The sequence below is a fragment of the Nymphalis io genome, chromosome 16, assembly GCF_905147045.1.
Source record: "Nymphalis io chromosome 16, ilAglIoxx1.1, whole genome shotgun sequence".
In the NCBI taxonomy this organism is placed as follows: domain Eukaryota; kingdom Metazoa; phylum Arthropoda; class Insecta; order Lepidoptera; family Nymphalidae; genus Nymphalis; species Nymphalis io.
Window position 1 is genome coordinate 10,914,446 of NC_065903.1, and position 24,051 is coordinate 10,938,496.

General features: G+C 33.5%; 1 protein-coding gene across 1 annotated transcript in view; it reads left to right on the plus strand.

The window, feature by feature from the left end:
* Window positions 1–24,051, plus strand: part of LOC126774322 (GTP-binding protein REM 1) — a 125,825-nt gene that overhangs the window by 93,667 nt on the left and 8,107 nt on the right. Inside the window, exon 2 of the mRNA XM_050495791.1 lies at window positions 3,760–3,975. Coding sequence (XP_050351748.1) covers window positions 3,760–3,975 — 216 coding nt within the window. The remainder of the gene's footprint in view (window positions 1–3,759; window positions 3,976–24,051) is intronic.

The following is a 24,051-nucleotide window of genomic DNA, read 5'->3' on the forward strand; positions in this document are numbered from 1 at the left end:
CACTCGTCATATTCTCTCGCGTCTGTTTCTTTAAATAGTTGAATGATGGTCTGTCTGGAGAATTCGTATTTGCTTTCTATGTAAATCGATTACTTTGCGGTTTTTATATTTTTTTATTAAGAGTGTTTATTTATTAAAAGTTAGAAACCAATTATGTTTGCGATTAATTGTTAATAAATTACAAATTGTAAACACGAAATCCCGCTGAGATTCTTTGGTCTGACAGTCTCACGGATTTCTTTTCAAAGCGATGGTAGATTTTTGATAATCAATAACGAAGTGTAACGCTTATTTTTAATAAAGATCATAAGTTTGACTTTTGAAGTTATTTTAAGATTGTAACATGACTATTTAAAAGTTTCCTTAGAAACCTGCTTGTATAAATAATTATTTTATTTGCTTTCTATTCTGCTCTTCTCTTCGTGAGTTTGATTAAATAGCTTTTGTTTTAAACTTTTTTAGTTTCCTTCTAACTTCGATTTTCATGGCGTTATGGACCACCTGTTGGTAAGTGGTCACCAACGCCCATAGACATCGGCATTTTAAGAAATATTAACCATCGTTTACATGGCCAATGCGCCACCAACCTTGAGAACTAAGATGTTATGTCCCTTGTGTCTGTAATTACACTCGCTCACCCACCCTTCAAACCCTAACACAACAATACCAAGTACTGTTGTTAATCTGCTTATGCTGGTATCTAAAGCTTGCATTGCAATACTTCTTAATTTAAATAATAATTAGTTGATTCAAATAGCATGCTACTTATTTTTTGTTGATCGTACGATGGCACAAACGTTATTCTGGACATTTTTTAACAAGAAATATACCATAATTCAAAACAATCAGATAAACAATGACATATACGAAAAAAAATCACTGCTTTTAATATTTCTTACAGCACCAATGTCTGTGGGCGGTGGTGACCACTTACCATCAGGTGACCTGTTTGGTTCATTTGATTTCTAAATATTATTGTGTCTTTATATAATAATGTATGAGAGAGAGTATTACCCATACCATCTTAATGGGGTCCTAATAATGCATATTTAATAAAAGCTTAATCATAACTATACCATAAATATGTACTCATATAGGTTTATTTTTAAAACACACTCACGGTATGACGTCATGAATTACCCAGTATGCGGAAACTATTATTTACACTTCCAGACAAATTTATAATGTGCGCATGTCATAGAAAATCTCTTACATATATTATATTTCTCTTACATATGTCATATTATGAGAGGGCGAGAAAAAATTGTAACTGCGTTCATGCACAGAGTTATACCCTAATATTATCTGTGCAGTAGGTTTTATTACATAATTATAAAAACTTATTTTAAATAAACTCATTTACATACTATTAAAATATATATAATGTTTATTTATAGAACGCAATAATGAAATAAACGGCATAGGAAAATTTTCTAATCAATAATTTGACTATTCTTAAGACTTTGCTTACGTTAAGATCTTATTACATCTACACAGATAATTAATTTAATCTTCTATATAATTAAAATATTTTATGCTTAAAATTCGAATGCAACAAATAACATTTCAATAAATATAAACATGAGCAACGAACGCGTGAAAGTTTGTATACTCAAGCTGCGCGGGCGCAATCGTTTAGGATTGACGTCATCAACATTTCACAACAATAAATCTGACATCACATGTCGAAACTGTTCGTTTCCGATACTCTGCTGATGGTTACGTGAATATGTATTACTGATTTGTAGCCTATTTTTGAACAATGTATGAACCCTTAATGTATTTTTTTTAATTTAAATTAATTAGGCAGACTGACAAATGAGGCATCTGAAAATTGTTCTCTTTGTGAAAAGGATACGACGGATAGATAAGGCGTCGTTTTTTTAAGTTAAAACGTTGAGAGCTCGTGGTCTCTTCTTTCTTTGGAGAAACTCGGGTGGTTCCTGATATTGGTCATACTGCCGTTGATACATCGTACGCTTACGATTAGTTTTATAATAATTTGTCAATATTTACGTCATAGCCATATAACTATCAAGTAATTAAATCCTAAAGTAAATAAATTAAATGTATTTTATTTACTTCTGATTCACTTGTATCATTTACATTATCAGTATATATTATAAAACAAAATCTTAACGTCGCATCTATCAGCACGTCTATCTGTCTATCCGTCTGAGTGGGATAAAATCAAAAACTGCGGAATTGATTTTAATACGGTTTTATCTATGGACAGTGTTTTTTATTTATAGAATAGGAAGGCGGACGAGCATATAGGCCACCCAATGGTAAGTGGTCACCAACGCCCATAGAAATTGGCATTGTAAGAATTGTTAACCATCGCTTACATCACCAATGAGCCACCAACCTTGGGTACTAAGATGTTATGTCCCTTGTGCCTGTAATTACACTGGCTCACTCACCCTTCAAACCGGAACGGCAGCTAGTATTATATATTTAAAGGGTATTTATATTTTAAATCATCTGTCTGGTCGTTTCACGTTTTACAGCGAAGTGGAGCCAACACTTGCAAAACATGAATAGCAGAATTAGCGATATAAAACCTCTCGAAAGTTCTCAGACTGGAAGTATAATATAACTTGAAAAATGTAACCGTCTAAGATAAAAAGTTAAATATTTCATGCTCCAGTATTTGAAACGCTGATAAAAGTAAAATAAACTAACATGGCTTTAATATAAATTGTGATTGGTCGGTTAAAGTCGATGACGTGATGACCAATGAGCGTTCACATTAAATCCAAATTAGTTTATCTAACTCTAACCAACGTTTTAGAGAAGACATAAAAGTTATATGTATTGCTTAAAATTAACGAATAAAACTTTTAGTCATGTTAATCACTTGAAATAAGATTCAATGAATTTAAATAATTTCCAAGAACGCTATAACAATCTCTTATTAATCAATTAACAAGATTTTGTTAATTTAAAATCAGATCCACACGAATCTCATCAATTTTTTACTATTATATACTATTTTATATTTAAATATAAAATATGTACGTACATAATTGTATTAGATGTATTTATATTATTTTACCTTAAATTACTTATTGCTGCTGCTCAACATAAAACACATTTTTTTTAGTTAACAAAATATTTAATACAATAAGCATAATTTAGATAAAAGTGTTATAAATATAATATGATGAGTATTTAAAGTTAATTAAAATAATAATGTCCTCCAGATCGATTTTGGCCACGGCGGCCAATCTCAAGAGAGTCAAATGCCAACTGCCAACTGCGCAAGAAATTTATAATGCACAAGCGTGTACGCATACACAGGTGCACTCTCTTTTCCCTAGCTCTCATAATCCGACCGGAAAGAGCTTAGGTGCAGGACCAACGGCTTTATATGCTTTCCGAGGCACGGGAGTGTACACACTTCCAACTTCCTGACTCCGGGCTGAGAATTTTCTGACAGAAAAACCCAATAACTTTTTATTGACTCGACCTCGGAATTGAACCCAGGACTTCCGGCCTTACATATGCCACTACACCACCGAAGCAGTCATAAAGTTAATAATGTATATGTCTTTAATCATTTGTCGCTATTATGAATATCTGCTTAGCCCAAAGGTTGGCAGAGAACGCTTCGTATTGTATTTAGATGACGTTAAGTTCGACTTTTGCAAACAATTGTTTGATGAAAATAAGGTTAAATAAATAAAAATACTAACTTGTTTCATACATTTCAAAACTACATTTTAGGTATTAAAATATATATTGTCTTTTCACCAGGCATAGTGAACCGAGGTGACTCGTTCCGACGACGTCGATCGCGCTCCGGCAGCCTTGCACCATCATCGCCCGCACAATCTGCACCAGAGTCCCAAGAACGACGTCCAGTAGCATGCCATCGCGTTGCGATGGTCGGCGCTCCTGGAGTTGGCAAAACTGCGCTTATCAGCCAGTTTCAAACAAGCGAATGTATAAACGCTTATGACAGGCAGAGAGGTAAATATACAATGTATTTTACTTTAGTGTAACTTTTTTTTTTATTCATTTTTTGTAACTACAAAAGATGAGCCGTAATGGTGCAATTAGAAGAAGAAACCTCAACTGATGATTCAGAAAATAGTAAAGAAACAGAGAGAGAGCTGACATGGCCTAGTATTTAGAACCCGTGAAACTTAATCGCGAATTCAAACCAAAGCCACCGATGAATTTTCATGTGCTTAATTTGTATCATCTGTATCCACATTGGAGCAGCGTGGTGGTAAGCTTAAATCTTCTCCTAAAAAGAAGAGGAATTCTTAGCCCAGCATTGGGATATTTACGAGTGTAAATATCCCAATTCTGGGCTAAGAATGAATTATAAACACAAAGTAAGCACATCAAAATTCAGTGGTGCTTGCCCGGGTTTGAACCCACGATCATCGTTTAAGATTCACGCGTTCTAACCGCTAGGCCATCTCGGCTACCTTCTAACCACAAGGCCATCTCGGCCACCTTGATTTTAACGTAATGATAATTTATAATTACAGTAAAATATGATATATTTTTTCGATTAAAAAACTTACCTACTAAATTACTTAAGAAATTAGCTACTTGGTGGTAGGGCTATGTGCAAGCCCATCCACTCATCACATGATCTACCGCAAAATAGCAATACTTGGTATTGTTGTGTTCCAATTGATAGGGTGAGTGAGTCTGTGTAACAGGTTGCACAAAGTCAAAAAAAAATCTTTATTCAATATAGAAGCTTATTTATATATTGTCATAAATCTACTACCGGTTCGACAATAAACACCTCAGACCTGAGAAGAACCGGCGAAAGAAACCCTGCGGTATTTTTTTTAATTTCTAATCCTTTACAATTATAATTTCACAAAGGAACACCTTAGTTCCCAAGGTTGGTGGCGCATTATTATTAATATTTCTTATAACGCCAATGTATATGGGCGGTAGAAATAAAATTACATAAGATCTAAATATTCTCTAATTATAATAATTACAGGGAATAAAAGCAAGACAAAGCGGTTAATTATTCCTGCGCGGTTGAAAAATACAAAAGAATTTCTTTTTCATTTCGCTTCTGTCCCACAATAATATTAACGCTAGATCTAGCCGGGATAAAGGTAGTCAGATAGTGGGCGTTTTATATCTCCTTATTGGATAACTTTGAAATCGGAACATACTATATATTGTGTATTAAAGCGTTTTAGATGCTTTGTGGTTAGATGTATTGACAAGCGTTAAATATTTGAATGAAAAAAAAATACTTTTAAAGATCCTTTTATTTTTATTAGTTATTTCGTCGTCAAAATATCGTATAAAGGATAGTCTTTTATAAGAATGTAACTTCATATCAATGTTAAGTAATATAACAAATTATTCATTATGTAAAGACGGTTTGTTAGTTGCTAGCTCGTCTGAGTTAATAGCGTACACACATTGTTTTATTACCGTGTGGGGGGTGAGTGAACTATTGTAAATTCAATCTCAACGAATAAATTAGCAATAAAGCTATCACTGATTTGAAATAGAGATTTTACCGAGAATCAGCAATAAAGTTCATTTTTATTGTTTTTAATTAATCGTATCTAATTTAAATATATGTATATGAGAACTTACATCTAATATTTGGCATTATATAATACGACAATTCAATACATCATTACGTTATAACAAAGTTTACCAAGAAAATTAAACGTATATAACACAAGATGCTATAATAACGTTAGTTTTAAGATGAAAGGAATATAAAGAAATGCCTCGAAACAATTTCAAAGCGTAATCAACGTCGAATTGGATACTATACATAAATCGCTGTTTAGATAAATCTTCACAATTGATACGTAACATGGAAATTTCCGTGGAAATTTAGATCGTTTGTGGACCATCGTCAATGAAATTAAAAGAATAGAACATTTCTTTATTTTTATATCATAATTAACAAACAAATAATAATTTAGTAATATTATAAATGTGAAAGTCACTTTCAAATTTATCAAAATACATTTGTTTCTTTATTTATTTAAATTGGCATTTACACTTTGTTATTTAGACGAGTATCTTCAGAGATATATGAATAAATGCTTAAGAAGACAATGAAAAAGATCTTGGTTTGCGGTAAAAAAATTATTAAAGTAAAATTTGATGTTTTATAGTCACTAGTTACGCATATTATATCATAGGCGACGCTGTCAAAGCTATTTGGGCCAAAAGCAAAAAGTCAATTCGAAAAAAAATATATTATAATATTTTGTTAAAACTTCAAACAATTATTATTATACGAATTTAGATTTTTAATTTAATATTGTAGCATGACATTAGGAAAGAGGACCTCAATGGATGCGATTAGCACAGGACCGAATTGACGCGCCGGTGAAGAGGCCTATTGCATTGGATCAATATGGGCTGAACATGATGATGATTGTGGCACGAATTAGACTTTTTTTTTCTTTAAAATTGTTAAACACTTAATTATACGTATCAATAATAAAATAATTACAAATAATAGGCCAATATAAAAAACTAAGTATAAACGGACTCTTATCTATGCTTTGAAGATATTTCTTCCAGCACACCCATGCAGGAAAGAAAAACTTAGATGAAAGTAGACTTGGACGATGATACAAAATCTTAGTTACAATTTATAGAAGAAACTAGATGATACACATTTATTTAGCTTTATAATTTCAGACAGATCACGAAGTATATGTTACAGTAAATATTATATACTAAATAATAATAATATCCTGGGACATTATTCACATACGGCCATCTGATCCCAAACGAAACATAGCTTGTACTATAAAAACCAGAAAACTGATATACTTAATATACTACTTTTCTTTTGTAAATACATACTTATATATACATATATAATTACACCCAGACAGGACAAACAGAAATGTTCATGCACACAAATGTCTGTCCTGGGTGGGAACCGAATCCACAACCTTCGGCGTGAAAGGCAAGTATCTGTCACCCACGCCAACCGGCCCGTCGAAAATTAATACATTTTAAAAACTGCTAAAAAACCGGCAATATTAGATCGATCAACCAATCAATTATCCAGGATAAGTGGCCATTGAATCGTCTGAGATGCGGCTCAGCCATTTTTAATTACTCTTTATAACAAAAAGCAACTAATTAAAACCGCAGATTGAGTTCTCGAATTTTTCGAAAGCACTTCGACTTGACTACGCTTCTTATTAAACTGAAACACACCTTTATTTTATTGCTAATTAATGCATGAACATTTTTAAAAACTTATGTTTTATAATTTTATATATTATAGGAAATAACGAAATATCAATGTATAATATTCTTTATAACAACAGAATAATGTTTAAAATTTACTGTTTTTCCAGTTGCGAAAATTTTCCAAACGGAAATAATAGTTTCTGGTATCTGAATCGAGTCGTTTTTTTGTTTATTTATGACTAGCAAGCGAGTTTTGTTAGACGTAACAGGACTGTGTCTAGCAAAACTTTATATATTTTTAAAATGAATCTTAGATATACCGTTTTGTTATATGTTCTCAATTTTAGAAAATAAAGGTAAGATGTACGTCGTTGCAGAATTTTTCAATTCCTTTTAAGCTTGATAAAGTTTTCTATACAAAGTATTAATATATATTTTACCGTGAAGAAGAGATAAAAAGTAAAATAAGTAATGTGTTATTTGATTTTGTATGTATAATCCAGTTCAAAGTTAAAAATATAATATTGTATGTAAACTACATTATAATTTCAAGGATTATGTCTGATCAAAAACGTGTATAAAATTATCTCTAAAATCTCTAATTTGACTGGCGGCAGGGCTTTGTGCAAGCTCGTCTAGGTAGGTACCACCCACTCTTCAGATATACTACCGTAAAACAACTGTTGTGTTCCGGCTTAAAGGGTGAGTGAGCCAGGATAATTACAAGCACAGGGGACAAAATATCTTTGTTCCCAAGGTTGGTGGCGCATGTAAGCGATGGTTAACATTTCTTACAAGACCAATTTCAATAGGCGTTGGTGACCACTTACCATTAAGTGGCCCATATGCTCGTCCACCCCCCTATACAAAAAATAAATCTTTACTCTGATTTATACTCGTAAGGATTTAGATCATTGAGACATTATACAATAAATACAAAGAAAATCCAAACTCATGTTTACAGTAAAAGTATTAACAAGATAGATTTTCATCCTGTGCAACCTTTAAATGGATTAATCTCTGTACTTAGAGCAATCGACACGCTGCTCAGCACGTAGAGACAACAAATAAATAACGATAAAACAAAAATAGTACGCAGTGTTACTAATGCTACGGCTATTGTAAAACAAACATAGGGCTTTGTTCAAGCTTGTCTGGGTAGGTACTATTAAATGTTGTACCACAAAACAACAGTACTTAGTATTGTTGTGTTCTTACAGGGACGAGGGGACATAACATCTTAATTCCCACGGTTAGGTTAGCATGGCGCATTGGTGATGTAATGATGGTTAATATTTCTTACGTCGGTGACCTTGCATACTCCATCAGGTGACCCATTTCCTCATGCGCCTACCTATTCAGTAAAAAAATATGATTAAAACAATCAATCCATATTGTTTGCAAACGTTGCCTTATATTTTCTTATCTCTGTATTATCTATAAGATAATATTTGATAATGTTGTAAATGCTCGCAAATAAAGGACAAACCACATAAAATCGAGATATACTACGGTCAAACCACAATGGATTGTTTTGTTTCCGATCCACTATAATGTATAATATAGCCAATATTTTAAAGCAAATTTTCAATTATATAAAATATTTTTATATATAGACTTTTACGAGTAATTTTAAATCGTTCAGTGTTTCCTCTATATACCAAGTAGTATGTATATGCATGTAGTACATAAAGATTTTGTGATTGTTTGTTTGGAAGTGCTTTCAGGTAGCATTCCGGTTCGAAAATATTCTTTTGCATTAGATAAATGAATTATTGTGACGTCACGTCACGTCGCATATAGCAAGCCTCGAGACGTGACGTACGGTCTGACGCTATTAGCGGCCGATATCGTTTAAAGGAGACCACAGGCTTAGCGGGTTTATCCTTTTTTTCACAATAAGGTAACAAAACAACGTAATCTTTTTCTAATAGATATACCGGATAATCATAGTCTGTATTTTGTAACGAATTAGTTCTTAGTTCGAAAGCTTTTAATATAATCGATGTTCATTTAATAGTTGATAAGAAATAAGTCTAAATATTGGCACCTCGAAAGTAACAGCCTGTCCATGTCCCACTGCTGGGCTATGGCCTCTTCTTTTTTTTTTTGAGAAGAAGCTTATTCCACCACGCTGCTCCAATACGGGTTGGCGGAATACACATGTGGCATAATTTCAGTTAAATTGGATACTTGCAGGTTTCCTGAAGATGTTTTCCTTCACCGTCAAGCACGAGATGAATTATAAACGCAGATTAAGCATATGAAAATACTGAGGGGCTTGCCTGGGTTGAACTGCAATCATCGACTAAGATTCACGCGTTCCAAGCACGGGGCCATCTCGTCTCATAGCAACTATATTTTTAATTCATATTATTATAATATATATTTAATTATATATGTTTTTAATTCACATTTTTATTTTTATTTAATTGATGTAATTAAACAAAGCAACTATAATAACTGCATAATATTTTCACCAACACCAAACTAAGGGTAGAATTTCAGCTTAAACGGTTAGTGAAACGGGTTTATAAATTCGAAACAAAGATTTTACAAACACATAATAATCATAATTTCAGAAACTGTAGATTAACCTCTAACCAGATTATGATACAATTCATTATTCCAAACATTCATCCAAATAAATCATCAAAGTAAACATACATATTTAACTTATGTATAATTTTTAAGTCTTTGCTAAGCACAAGTTATATCCCAGAAGAAAATAAATTAGATTGATAAAGGTTAACATGCGAGGCGGAAGCAAAATGGTCGCAAAAGATTTTCCTACCCTATTATTTATTGGTCTTATTTATTTTCACAAAGGTAAAAACATATAAAATATTCCGCTTTATAAATTAAATGTTATATGTATTGAATGTAATAATAAAAAACTTTATTTCTAGATTAATTTTAATTTCATTCATTTACGAAAAGAGAATAACAATTATTTTCAAGTACTTGGTAATTAGGGGCTTTGCGTCTTAGCACGTACCACCCTCTTATATATTCTACCGCCAAATAGCATTATTTACTATTGTTGTGATCCGGTTTAACTTCTTAGTTCTTAGTTCCTTCATAGTTAGTGGCGGTGATGAAGTAAGGAATAATTAAGGCGAATAAATGCAAAAAGAAGCTTTAACACACTTGCACACTATAAATCCGATCGAAATCAGTCAAAAGAACGTCACCATAATTAGTATAATTTACAACCATAACTTTAATTTCTAATTTCACACGAATTTTATTACGATTTCAGCATTTATTTATCAAACCCTAACACTAAAATCAATGGTAATTAAAAATATTAGAGTAAACCAAAGGATATAGCGTCAAAATTATACAAATATACTACTTAAATAAGCCACCGGGTTACAAGTGACACCAAAATACTTTCTTAAAAGGTTGTATCACTAACAATTCAAAAAGTTTTATCAATGACAGACTATAAAAGACCACGATACAAGTATAATAAACTCGATTAGACCTCATCATAAGGCTGCCTCGGGAGATTTAGATTGTCGGGAAAATGTCACTGAACGTAAAAGAAGTTGATTGAATTTTGGCAACCCCCCAAACGTATATCAATGCTTATTGCGTTACCGTTAAGGTTTATAATAGGATGTGTTTAGTCCTATAGAAAAGAATAAATTTTGTCTATTGATTTCTGTAGTTTAGAACTTGAATTAGTTAGATAATTCTTAGGCTTCTTATTTCGTATAAAGAATATGTTTTCTTTTCAGGAAAATCATTGTACCTTTGAATTTTGTTTTGAACGGCTATAATATTTTTTTCTATCTTATCTATGAAAAAGGAATTGCCATCTCGAAGATAATTTTGATTTTTTTTATATTATAAGGTACTTTAAAAAAAATTACCCTTAGGGATTAGTTTGCATTATTTGTCGTAAGCTTCATTTATTGTACATATTTATTTTAGTTTTATTTTACGTAGACCTGTAATTTCATTTATGAATTTTATAAATAAACATTTGGGATAGGTTATTGTCATATAATTATAAAAATTGAAAACTATAAAAAAACAGAAACATTAACGAAAAAAAATATGGCGGTAATTATTTGTAATATTTTAATTTTTTAAAGTCTCCCAGTTTTAAGCAGTTATAGATTCATTCATTATAAATTAAAATCATTAGTTTTTTAACCACATATTTTTTGAGTATATTATATGGAATTATATTGACACGTGCGGTAAGGTAAATCACGTGAGGTAAATGGAAATTTCCAACAAAAGTCATCGGGATTTTTGAAAGTATGTATTCGTTCAGTTGCACGGCAATTTTGTATCCAAAATACGTAACATAACAGTTATAAGGTACAAAATCCTCTGATTTTTAGCGGGAACAGCAATTGTTTTATCAGAAGTTGTTACATTTGCCGAAACCTTAAACGTGTTTTATTTTTTTTATTTCAGAAGTTCCTTGCTTTGATTTCAAATATTTTTCGAAACAAGCAAATCTTCCATTTGTCTTTTTAATTATTATATTCGCTTGGATCCGAGCCCACAGCGAGTTATTGGGTAAAGAATGGGGAGAAGGGCCTGCTATAGCTGGAGTCCAATTTGGTCTTTAAGTCACTGTAAATATTATTATTGTGACCTTATGTCTTACTTGCGTTGTATCGCAGAAACATGAATCAAAAGATTCAAAAGCAGATTACTACAAATTAATATAATTAGTAATCTTATATAAGCCACGGTTTTATTTTAACTAACTACGTATAACAGTTATTATTTTAATTATAAAGGCGTATTACTTGACAAATAATTATTAAGATGATAAAGAGTGTGGAGTTAGTATTCGTGTTGAGTTAGTAGTCGTTGTCCATGCAGGATAAATAATAATTCAATTGTTTTTAATTATATAATTTAATTTTCGAAAAAGAGTAAATATTGAGTTTCTTGCCGGCTTTTCTCGGTAGAATTAGTCATATATGAAATCAAGATTAAAACTACTATTTTATTTCTAAAAAAACTTCGAAGCAAACTACGGGACTAATAAATGACAAAGCAATTCCTGATGTGTTTTTAGAAAAAATAGCAATAGGATAACACGACTAAACTAATATTTCCAACTATCTTTGTCGAATTTTTACAGTTCGAACATTTAATTTTAAATGTTCAGTTCAGATCATTCGATTCAAAAAAAAAATATTTAAAATTGGAACGATACTTAAAATACCAACATCTAAATTATTATTGAATATTACAAAAAAAAAAAGAATAGAATACATAGAATTTCAATTACGAATAAAAAAACAATATTTTTACGTCTTTCTTTACTAGAATTAATTTAAACCAAGAAAAGCTAATCATTAATCTATTTTACTAAAGTCGTCCAAGGCAATTTACCAGCCAGGACGGATCCCACGGGGCAGAACCGACTTATTAATTACGGCAAGATTTTCTCTATATATTTAATATTCTATTGAATTTATAACAAAAATGAGCACGCTTACAAATTTGCTTTATTTTTTTTTTTTTTTTATAGAATAGGAAGGTGGACGAGCATATGGGCCACCTGATGGTAAGTGGTCACCAAACGCCCTTAGACATTGGCATTGTAAGAAATGTCAACCATCGCTTATAGCCAATGCGCCACCAACCTTTGGGAACTAAGATTTTATGTCCCTTGTGCCTGTAATTACACTGGCTCACTCACCCTTCAAACCGGAACACAACAATATCAAGTATTGCTGTTTTGCGGCAGAATATCTGATGAGTGGGTGGTACCTACCCAGACGAGCTTGCACAAAGCCCTACCACCAGTAAATATTATTATTATTTATTAAATAACCACGTTTTTATACAGACACAGTCTTATTATTTTCTTTCAATATCAAGTGGAATTCAGTTAGTGTGATATTTAGATGACATTAATTATAAATGTTTTTATTTAAAATTATATATATATTTAATAGTAGTAGCATTTCGTTTGCCTAATACCGAAACCAAAGATAATGCCTGTCTGACCAATTTCAGTCATGACAGCCAATTTCAAGAGATTATTTTGTCAACTGAGCAGAAATTTTTTTTTTAAATAGGGTAATACTTTATGTCAATTAAACTAAACTACAGTTTTTATTATTTTTTTTAAAACGTAAAAATTATTACTGGGTGTTATCTGACCTTTTTGTACACATTAATAAACTAACAAATCTAACATGAAACGTTTTTCTGTATCTGTGTCTCGCTTCGAAAACACCTAGACCACTAATGTTCTTTCCAACTATGTAGGCATATTAAGCTTTGAAAAAATACAACATTTTATCGTAACACATAGTCTATATGACAAGAAATTACAAACTATAAATATAAAAGTTCAATATCAATCGATATAAACAAAAAACGAAATTTACCTTTTTATTATATCTTGCAACAATTCTATAGTTGGATAATTTAATGACGTCAATAGCCAGTACACATTTAATTTGATTGTTAATTCATTTATTTCATATATTATTCTATATGGTAGACCTATTCCTCTTAAAACAATATTGATAATAGACCATTTATTTAATATATCGTTATCAATACAATCAACGGACAATATTTTATTACTTTGAATGTCTTTTTTATTGATGTTCTAATCACCATAATACATAAAAGGTAATGAAACATTTATGAAAAAATATTCTTAAATTCCGTGTGTTATGAACACGCAGACCGGAATGGTTTTCGTAAACGGTGTGATCGATTTTGGTGATGTTTTTTGATTCAGATGTTCCTTAGCCATAGTTGAACCCGGAAGGTGTCCCTGTTTCTGACTATCTACCTAGATTTATTTTAAAATTTCTAACAATTTTTTTGACACTAACAACATCTTATAATCCTTAATTTTCAGCCTCCCAAGCTCTTTATAATTGATAAACCAATTGTATTTTTTAATTGCGACTTTTTAATCACGCATTGGTTAAAAATATCTCGGGCTAACGAACATCTAGTTATTAATAATATTATATATAACATATTAATAAAAAAGCAATCACAATATTAATTCAAGATTTGACAAGACACGACAAAATAATCGTATTTCAAAACGAATAATGAATATGCGGCCAAGATATTTTACCATTATTGGCGCGAATTAGTTGCCGACATTCTATTCTGTGTCTAATTTTCAGACCAGTTACTTGTTTTTTTTAATCACATTCCTTTTATTATTGGCCTGGATAAATTGTACGTGTAGCATATTTTTTCATACTACTAAAATATAATTTTAATGCATTCTATTTTCAAAATAATCGTCGATCGAATGCTATTTTAGTATCCGGATTTGATTAAAAAGGATGCAAAATCATAGGCCAATATCGAACAGAATTCGAATATTCGTTGCAACTCCAATTAAATCGGATTGTAATTATATTCGATGGTTAACGCGTAAAATAAATAAAATACACATCATTCCATTGTTTTTGGTTTTCCAGTTAGGATAGTTTTCAACGTTATTACGATTACGATTGTGAATCAGTTTCACATTTTTAATGAATAAAATACGATTTAAAAATGTTTAATATACTATAATGTCCTCCAGACCGATTTCGGCCACGGCGACCAATCTCAAGAGAGTCTAGCCAACTACGCAGGAGATATTATAGTGCACAAGTCTGTGCGCCAACACAGGTGCACTCTTTATTCCCTAACTCTCATAATCCGATGGGACGGCAATCCAACACGACCCGAAAGAGTTCAGGCGCAGGACCAACGGCTTTACGTGCTTTCCGAGGCACGGGAGTGAACACACTACCAACTTCCAGACTCCGAGCTGCTACTGAGAATTTTCTGACAGAAAAACCCAATACTACTTACCAATACTACTTTTTATTGGCCCGACCTGGGAATTGAACCCAGGACCTCTAGGTCTGCGGCGTTACATCAAGCCAATAAACCAACGAGGCAGTACTATACTATACTTTAAAAAAAGTTTTTTTTAAAGTATAGTATAAACAAAGATCTGTTAAGAAAATAGTTTAGAGGTTTTTCACCATACTTACCCAAATGCAGGTTTCATCAAGATTTTTGGCTTTACACCGGTCGGTTCCAAGATAAAAAAGAAGAGTTCCTCTATTATCAACATAAACGAGAATTGGTATTGGAAATAACTACCGCTCCCAACCTTATATCCTTATATTATATTACAAGAATGACATTCTTCTTTCCTCAATAATCAATTACTAGTAAATAGTTACTGGTTATCGGAAGACAAAATGTTAGACAAAGTCGAAGTCAAATAATATTTATTTAAATAGCAATTTTAACATAAATCTACCACCGCTTTGTAATGTAGATTTACCGAGAAAAAATCAGTAGTTACTCATTTTAACAATCAGAAAATAATATGTAACAATCAAATACAATTTATTTATCCTGTATGAACATCAACGAATATTATGAATATGAAGACACAGAAATCTCAAAAAAGATTAATATTAATATTCAAAGGGGCGAATTGAATTAACCCAATCAGCAGAGACTGGGGGAAATTACATGAGTGTGCGTTACGCACACAAACACACGTGCTCATTACGTCGTATTCAAATATAATTTAATAACGACAATATTATAATTCGTAAGTTAAACCTCTATGAGAAATTCAGTTTCACAAAAAAAAATACATTGGATCTCAAAAAGCGACGTTTGAATTGAAACAAAAACGAAAATTAAAAAAAAAACTGATTATATTGTTTTCTATGATAGTTGTATGAATGACAATTAAAATTAGTATATATTAATGAAATACGATTATGTCAAATCACATCAAAATCTACTTTATGTAAGTAGGTACTTACTAAGAAATTTAAATAATAAAATTAATTCTTATATTATTTGTCACGCTTTCACGGCTAAACCACACAATTGTTTTTTAACCTCACGGGCGGAATTAGGTTACTTAGGTAGTCGTAAGTTTATTAACAATAGGTATATCCAGATCAAAATTAAAAATGTTATTGTAAATCATGCTCGTATAGAAATTGAGGCAAAAATGCAAACAGCATTTCCCCGTTAAATTTAGAAAATGAACTTGTTACCAGTAGCAATGGCAATAACATATGGAATTCATGTTTTAAGAAAAATGTTTGTGCTTGTACAAGGTCCAAGTGTTTCAACGGAAAATATATATAAAAAGAGACGAATATTTGTGCATTATTATTACTAGCAATTATTAGTCAGATTTGTGTTTATAAATTTGGAAGAAGATTTCGTTTTTTTTTTAATATCGAACACGACAGTGAAACCGCTTTTGGACAAAAGAACAACGTCATTTAATGATATTAAATAATTCGAAAAGGCGTAAGAGGTATATTTTTCGTTGTAAGTTTTCGAAAGCTCTGTCCTCTTAAGGATAGGTAAAAATTTTCATGCGACTTACACCTAAGTTGAAATCGTATTTTCCATCTTACCATTAATGAAATTTTAATAGCTCTGGGTAGAAATCATCCAAGAGTTATTCCGTCGATAAACAACAATCGTGTTGTCGAATCCGTTATAACATACGAATAATATATTATTGTTATTTATATACTTATTTAAGTTTTATATAAAATAAATAACTTGTAAAACCATAACTACGATACATAGTATTTATTCGAACAAACAACAAATAATCCCAAATATAATGAAATGCATATTTTTTATGAATAAATATTGAATGTCAGAATTGAGATACATTTCAAAACAAAGCTATTACAAAAATATTTTTAAATATAAAATTTTTGTAACAAAACAATTCAATGATTAAGGTACAGCATCAAAATCATCGGCGGTTAACGTCCTAATAACCTTAAACCTCACCTTTTATAATCGTCGGTAGTCACACAAGCAAATGCATCTCCTAGCGCAGGTAGCGTATTAAAAAATATCTATATTAAAATAAAACTAACTTCAAATAAAATTGGAGCCCATAAAACAGACATCCTCTATTTTTGCACCCTTAAGGTTCATATTTTTTCTTCAAATTGAAATGGGACCAAACAACATGGGACAAACATAAAAAACAACCAAATTGAGAACCTCCTCCTTTTTTGAAGTCGGTTAAAAAATATTGAATCGATCCAAATTCAAAAAAGTGCAACATAATAACTAAATTAATAACATTAGTGGTCAAAGAGTCATTATTGCTTGTATTTTAAAGCATAGTGTTGATAAATTAGAAGTCACGCTAGCATTTTGATTAATCGCTGATCGATAAGGGAGTGACTAATGGAGGAAAAACCTGTTATTAGGTACGAAGATCGAGTTGGTTTTTCATGCTCTCGATATTAAATGGTTAATCATCACTTTTATCATCCCGAGGTTTTATTATACGTGAATATATATGAATCCAATATTGCGGGTTATTTTTATATACTCGTTTATTATCATTGAATCTCCACGGACTAAACGTTCATACGCTTGCTTAACTTTATTGCTATTTTATTTTATTGGTTACAACTTTAAAAAAAAGCAATGTATTACATTACAAGTATTGACTATGATTGTCTTTCAACTCCAGTAAGCTATCGTTACGATCCGGTCTCCGCCACATATAGAATAGAATAGAATATGCTTTATTGTACACCAAAAGAGTTACAGAACCATTTAAAACACAAACACAAAAGAAACGAAAACTATTTTGTACAAAAGGCGGTCTTATCGCTAAAATAGCGATCTCTCCCAGACAACCTTTGGGTGAAGGACATGAAATAAATAAATAAATAAAGCGGTAAGGAGGTGTACTAATCATCTCAATTTTTATTTTTTAAATAAATATAAACATATATATACACAGTACTATAGCTAAATATACATACATATAAATAAATAATATATATATAAACATACATATCAATCAATCAATCAACAGCCAATCGTTGTCCACTGCTGAACATAGGCATGTCCCAAGGTGCGCCAAAGCTCCCTGTCCTCCGCCTTCCGCATCCAATTGGTGCCCGCCACCTTTTTAAGGTCGTCGGTCCACCTGGCTGGATACATACATATATAATATATAAAACAAAACATTAAAAAAAATGTTATTATGATAAAAATAATAATAAATAGCAAACAAGTGCGGCAGATAATAAAACAACACTCCCTGATATTTATAAAGATAAATAAAATGCCTTGAGTCGTATTTTAAATGTGTTAATAGTTTGAGATGGTCGTAAGTGGAGTGGTAAAGAATTCCATAGGCGAACTGCTTGGACAGAGAAAGAATTGGTATAAAAAGAAGAAGAGTGAGAACACATATATACATTGTGATTGTGTAATTTCTTATCTCGCTTATTTAGTTGGCTTAATTTTGACAAAACTACTGCAAGTACTATTGCAAATTCACACCTGGACTGTGATTTCATGATTCTATTACTTTTTTTCGATCCACAAACAGATTACAATCAGGACACAAATTAAAATTACGAACTTATACAATTTCAAGCTACATTACATTCCTAAACATGTATACACGACATGCTCATTAAAATAATTTACAGTAATATTTTTATTATTAATATTATTTGAAGATCTTACACGCTGTAAGAGCTTAGTGTATGAATTTATTGGTTATTTCTATAAAAACATGCTTCGTATAAATTATTCTACATTGGAACAGAGTGGCGAAATAAGCTCCAAACTTTATATCCAGAGGAGAGGAGGAAAATTTTCCCAGTAGTGGGACTGCAGGCTGTTATTAACTAAATTTACAACTCCACAACTAAATACGACGGAAATATTTTACAATAAAAAAAACATAATAAATATTATTCAAATATAGAAATGAGATTATCCGGAAAAGAACCGGAGTCACCGACATAGCTTGCAAAATTAGCAGGCTGAAGTGGCAGTGGGCTGGTCACGTATGTCGTAGGACCGATGGCCGTTGGAGCAGACGAGTCCTAGAGTGGAGACCGCGAATCGGCAAGCGCAGCGTAGGGCGCCCTCCAGCCAGGTGGACCGACGACCTTAAGAAGGTGGCGGGCACCAACTAGATGCGGAAGACGGAGGACAGGTAGCTTTGGCGCACCTTGGAAGAGGCCTATGTTCAGCAGTGGACAACGATTGGCTGTTGATTGAATTGAATGGAATTGATAGATTCGAAATTTAAATGTTGAAAACTATGTCAAAACTAAATGTTAAAATGTTGAAACTAAGTCGTAGTTTGTTATCAGTTAGTAAAAATATTATTGAAGCAATTTGTAAAAAAATGTGTATTTTTTTTAAATTAACGCTTGTTATTATATTAATAATATGCTGTAATTGTTACCCAAATGCGGCACAACCGAGAAAGTTAAATCGGTTACCTTTTTTGGATATGGTACCCCTTAAAGGGTAAATAATCAAATTTGAACGTTGAATTATACATGACCACGTAATTGTGGAATTAGCTTATGGGTTATAAGTTTGACTTTGATTGATTTTTATTTATCACGTGTAGTTCTGGTTGTGATAACAACCGTCTCACCGTAGTTGTCGCAAAACCCGGTTAAGAATTATTGTCAAGCGCATCAACGCAAACGTATGGACGGAATAGTAAGGTATTTCTGCTGTAAAAGTCTTACGTTTCATTTCAAATTGTTTGAACACTATGTCGATCACCAATGAATGTGATAAACTGATAAGGAGACGATGATGATTCCTTTATATAGAATAGGAAGGTGGACGAGCATATGGGCCACCTGATGGTAAATGGTCACCAACGCCTTTAGACCTTGGCATTGTAAGAAATGTCAACCATCGCTTACATAGCCAATACGCCACCAACTTTGGGAACTAAGATTTTATGTCCCTTGTGCCTGTAATTACACTGGCTTACTCACCCTTCAACCCGCAACACAACAATATCAAGTACTGCTGTTTTGCGGTAGAATATCTGATGAGTGGTGGTGGTACCTACCCAGACGAGCTTGCACAAAGCCCTACCACCAGTGAAGTATTTTAGCTAAGTAAATTATTAGTTCGTTAAGTATTGTGTGCAACTACTATTTTTTATATGGAACATCTATTGGCGTGCCTTGGCTGTAAGACTGACGGGTACGCCGTGATGGCAAACGAAATAACGCTCTCATCTCTCCACCGCCTTTTATTACCTCGTGTGTACGTGGCGCGTTTGTTATAACATACTTCGTTGCTATTTATTATTACAATAATGAATATAACATTTTTTTAGTAACTAAACGATATGATTTTATTTATTTAATGCCAAATTTTTATTTATTCCCTTACTCCGTATATATTTTCTCTATTTATAAATTCTTTCAATAATAATAATTTCAATGTTCCACGTCTAACCGGCGCGGTGACCCTTTATGGGTATTTTTTTATTTTTAAGTATCGTTTTTCCTTTGTTTATGATATAGGTAGGCGGACGGGCAATTGGGCCAGCTATCATTAAGTGGTCTCCATCGCCCATAGACATTGGCAATGTAAGAAATACTAGCTCACTCACCGTTCAAGCTGGTACACAACAACACTAAGTATTTCTGTTTTAAATTCTGCATCAGCTCAGTATCTTCTTCTAGTCAAATTCAAAATCAAGTTCAAGAATATTTGAATAATATTTTTATTTTAAACTGAGGTTTCCTTCGCCACATAACAAGGATATGGTGAGAAGTTTCAATCGGAATCTTCGCGTCAGTTTCGACTCCCTAGACATTTACCTCTCAAGTACACGTCGTTTGTTTTACTTGGGGACTGTTTAAACGTACGTGTTTAACTTTCATTGATTTGGAACTCGACTAAGTAACATGAACGTAGCTAGTAGAAGTCCAAATCCAGATACCACTGAGTTTATTTGTGTTTTTAATTCATCTCGTGTTCATTTTAGGGAAAAAACTTCAAAATTTTCTTTATTTTTTCAAAAAATATTTTATGACATTTAAAATGATTCTAAATAAATATTTATATTTAAGCTATCGGTTTCGCCTGTAATGTCTCTAGCCGAAGTAGTACATTGCCATTGATCATCGGCCGACCTGACTGAAATCGATCAAAAATTACTTAAAAGATAATTATATATATATATATACATATACTGTTTATAAGATATATCACTGTTTATAAGATAATGATCTTATAAACAGTGATATATAACATTCAAGTTTCAGAATATTGAGATACGTTGAAATACATTATCTAAATTTTTTTTTCTGTTTATTTCAATTTATTTTTATATACATTTCAATTAGAATAACAACGAAAAAGACTTAAGAAAAGTATTTTTTAACATTTGTACAAGATGATGACAACAAAGAAAATGTTTAAGAATTTAATTACAAGCAATTACGAAATTTTATGAATGCTTGATGATTTCACCGCTAATAAAAGTTTAATATTAAAATTTATACATTTCCGTGCAAGAATTGATGTTAAAAAATTCAATTATATCCGTATTTAGAATTTATGATATTAAAAACAGGTGTTGTAAATGCAAATTAAAATTTAAACGGTAACAATTATTCAACGTTTTATTTTAATTTTTTTGGAAGGCTGATGAACAAATTGCGCGTGATGTTGAGTCACCTTCACCGGTAGGCAATGACAAAATAATAACCCCACCTAATCGTCGCGTGGTACCAAATCCCTTACGACCTAAATTTGTAGTGAAATAAGGGATCTAATATTATTTAGTATCAAAAATATACGTGAAACATCAAATGGTTTTTATAAAAAAAATTAATTTAAGAAAATAACAAAACATAGAATATAATAAAAATCAAAACACTGTTTCTTCAATTAAATAAATACTTACATACATATATTTTGTTAGTTTCCGATATACTCTATACCCTCTTTTTTAAATACCTTTTTTTTTGAAAAAATTTGAAACAATTTGTAGAAAGCTAAAAATATTTTCGTTTATCAACTGTATTGTTTGAAAGTCATTGAAAAGCTAAACAACGGTCACCACAAAAAAGGCTATTAATCTTTGTGACACGATTATGTTCAGGCATTTTTCGCCCCTAATGTGGCTGAAATTGACATACATGAGTTATTGTTCATGGATTGTATCCATTTTTATCGCAGTGGCCTTTATATATATATTTGTCAGTTACCATATCATAGGATATGGTAACTGACAAATGGGTTATCTGATGGTGAGTGGTCACCACCTCCCGTATCAATTGGCGATGTAAGAAATATTAATTGCCCCGGTTACCTCACCCTTGCATTCGGAACACAATAATACCAATCAGTGCTGTTTAGTGGTAGAATACGTGATAAGTGGGTGGGAACCACGACAAAGTTGCAAAAAGGCCCTACCACTAAGCAGAGTTCATGAGTCCAAGTAATAAATAAATTCCATTTATTCCATCCATTCATATGTTAAGGCTACGAAGAATTAAATATCGAAAACTCAACCAGTACTCGGTTTCTATTTAAAATGTCAAAAGTTTTGCCGTCATTTCTATTCTTCTTTTAGAACCACTTTTTTTTTCTCTCGCTGGAAAAACACATTTATGTGTTTCCCCCACATGAGGTGGGGGGTATGTGGGACTCGCCGGCGCTGAAGGCGCCGGAATACCCACTAAAAAACCAGCGGTACCCTCTCCATCTTGTCGGGGGACGTCACGGGATCGCTTACGCATACTACCGTGCCGTCCCGACGGTTAGCCCGCTTCTGCGGGCCTCCAAATCCTAGGGGGTACTCGAGGTACAGAGACCCCCTGGCCCCGGTGACACTCACGGCGGGAGGAGAAGATGCGCATAGCGCCGGCGTCTTCTCCCCGGTCTTCTTCGGCGAAGCGGGTCAGCGGAGGCACTCTCCTCGCGCTCCCGCTCCGCGGCATCTTTCTGCGACATGCACCTTTCGCTACCAAGCATGGCATTTATCACGCTCGGCAGCGAAAGGTCTCCGCCGATTAAAGTCGCCAGGGAAAGGCGCTGAGGCCCCCAAGCGGCACACTCCATCAGAGTATAGCATGCCGTGTCCGTAGGCGCACCACACTCGTGGCAGGAGGGCGTTACCTCCCGCCTGACTATTCCGTGCAGGTACTTACCGAAGCCTCCATGTCCAGTAAGCACCTGAGTCAGTCTGAAGGTCAGTGTGCCGCCTTTTCTCGTTACCCAACGACTCAAGTGGGGACGGATCGCCTCCACTGTCGCCAGGCCTGCTGATGGGGACCTCAGATCCTCCTACTACCTGCGAATCAGGGCTTGCTGGGCGACAGTCTTGATTCGCAGCACCTCCTCCCACCCTGGACGGTCGCCACGCGACCTCACTTCCGCCCGGAACCGGTACGCTTCCGCGAGCACCTCCGCCTGGAGCTCCCAAGGCGGATCGCCCGCGAGAAGTGTTGCCGCCGTCCACGACACCGTACGATATCCGCGTATCACCCTCACCGCTATGATTCTCTGCGGCCTTCGCAAGAGAACCTTGTTCCGAGCGGTGAGAGCGTCCACCCAGATGGGAGCACCGTACAGAGCCATGGACCGCACAACACCGGCGTATAATTGCCGGCATGGCGTTTCCGGCCCTCCTACATTTGGTAGGAGCCGGCTTAAGGCAGCAGCACTGTTGATGAGCTTCGGGCCAAGTTGGACAAAATGCTGCCCGAAGCTCCATCTTCCGTCCAGTGTCAGGCCCAGATACTTCATGTGGGCCTGCACCTTAATCACCGTCCCCTGGACGGTGATAAACGCCCCTCGAGGGGAGCCTCGACGTGGACCGTGGAATAAGAGGGCCTCCGTTTTTGAGATGGAGACCCTCAAACCCAACATTCCTATGCGGTCCACTGTGAGCGACGTACCGACTTCGGCCAGGCGAGCCGCCTCCTGATAATTCCGCCCTGTCGCCGTGATGAGAGTGTCGTCCGCATAGCACAACACCCCCATTCAGTCGAAGCCAATATTCCACAGAATTGGGCCGAGTACTGACCCCTGTGG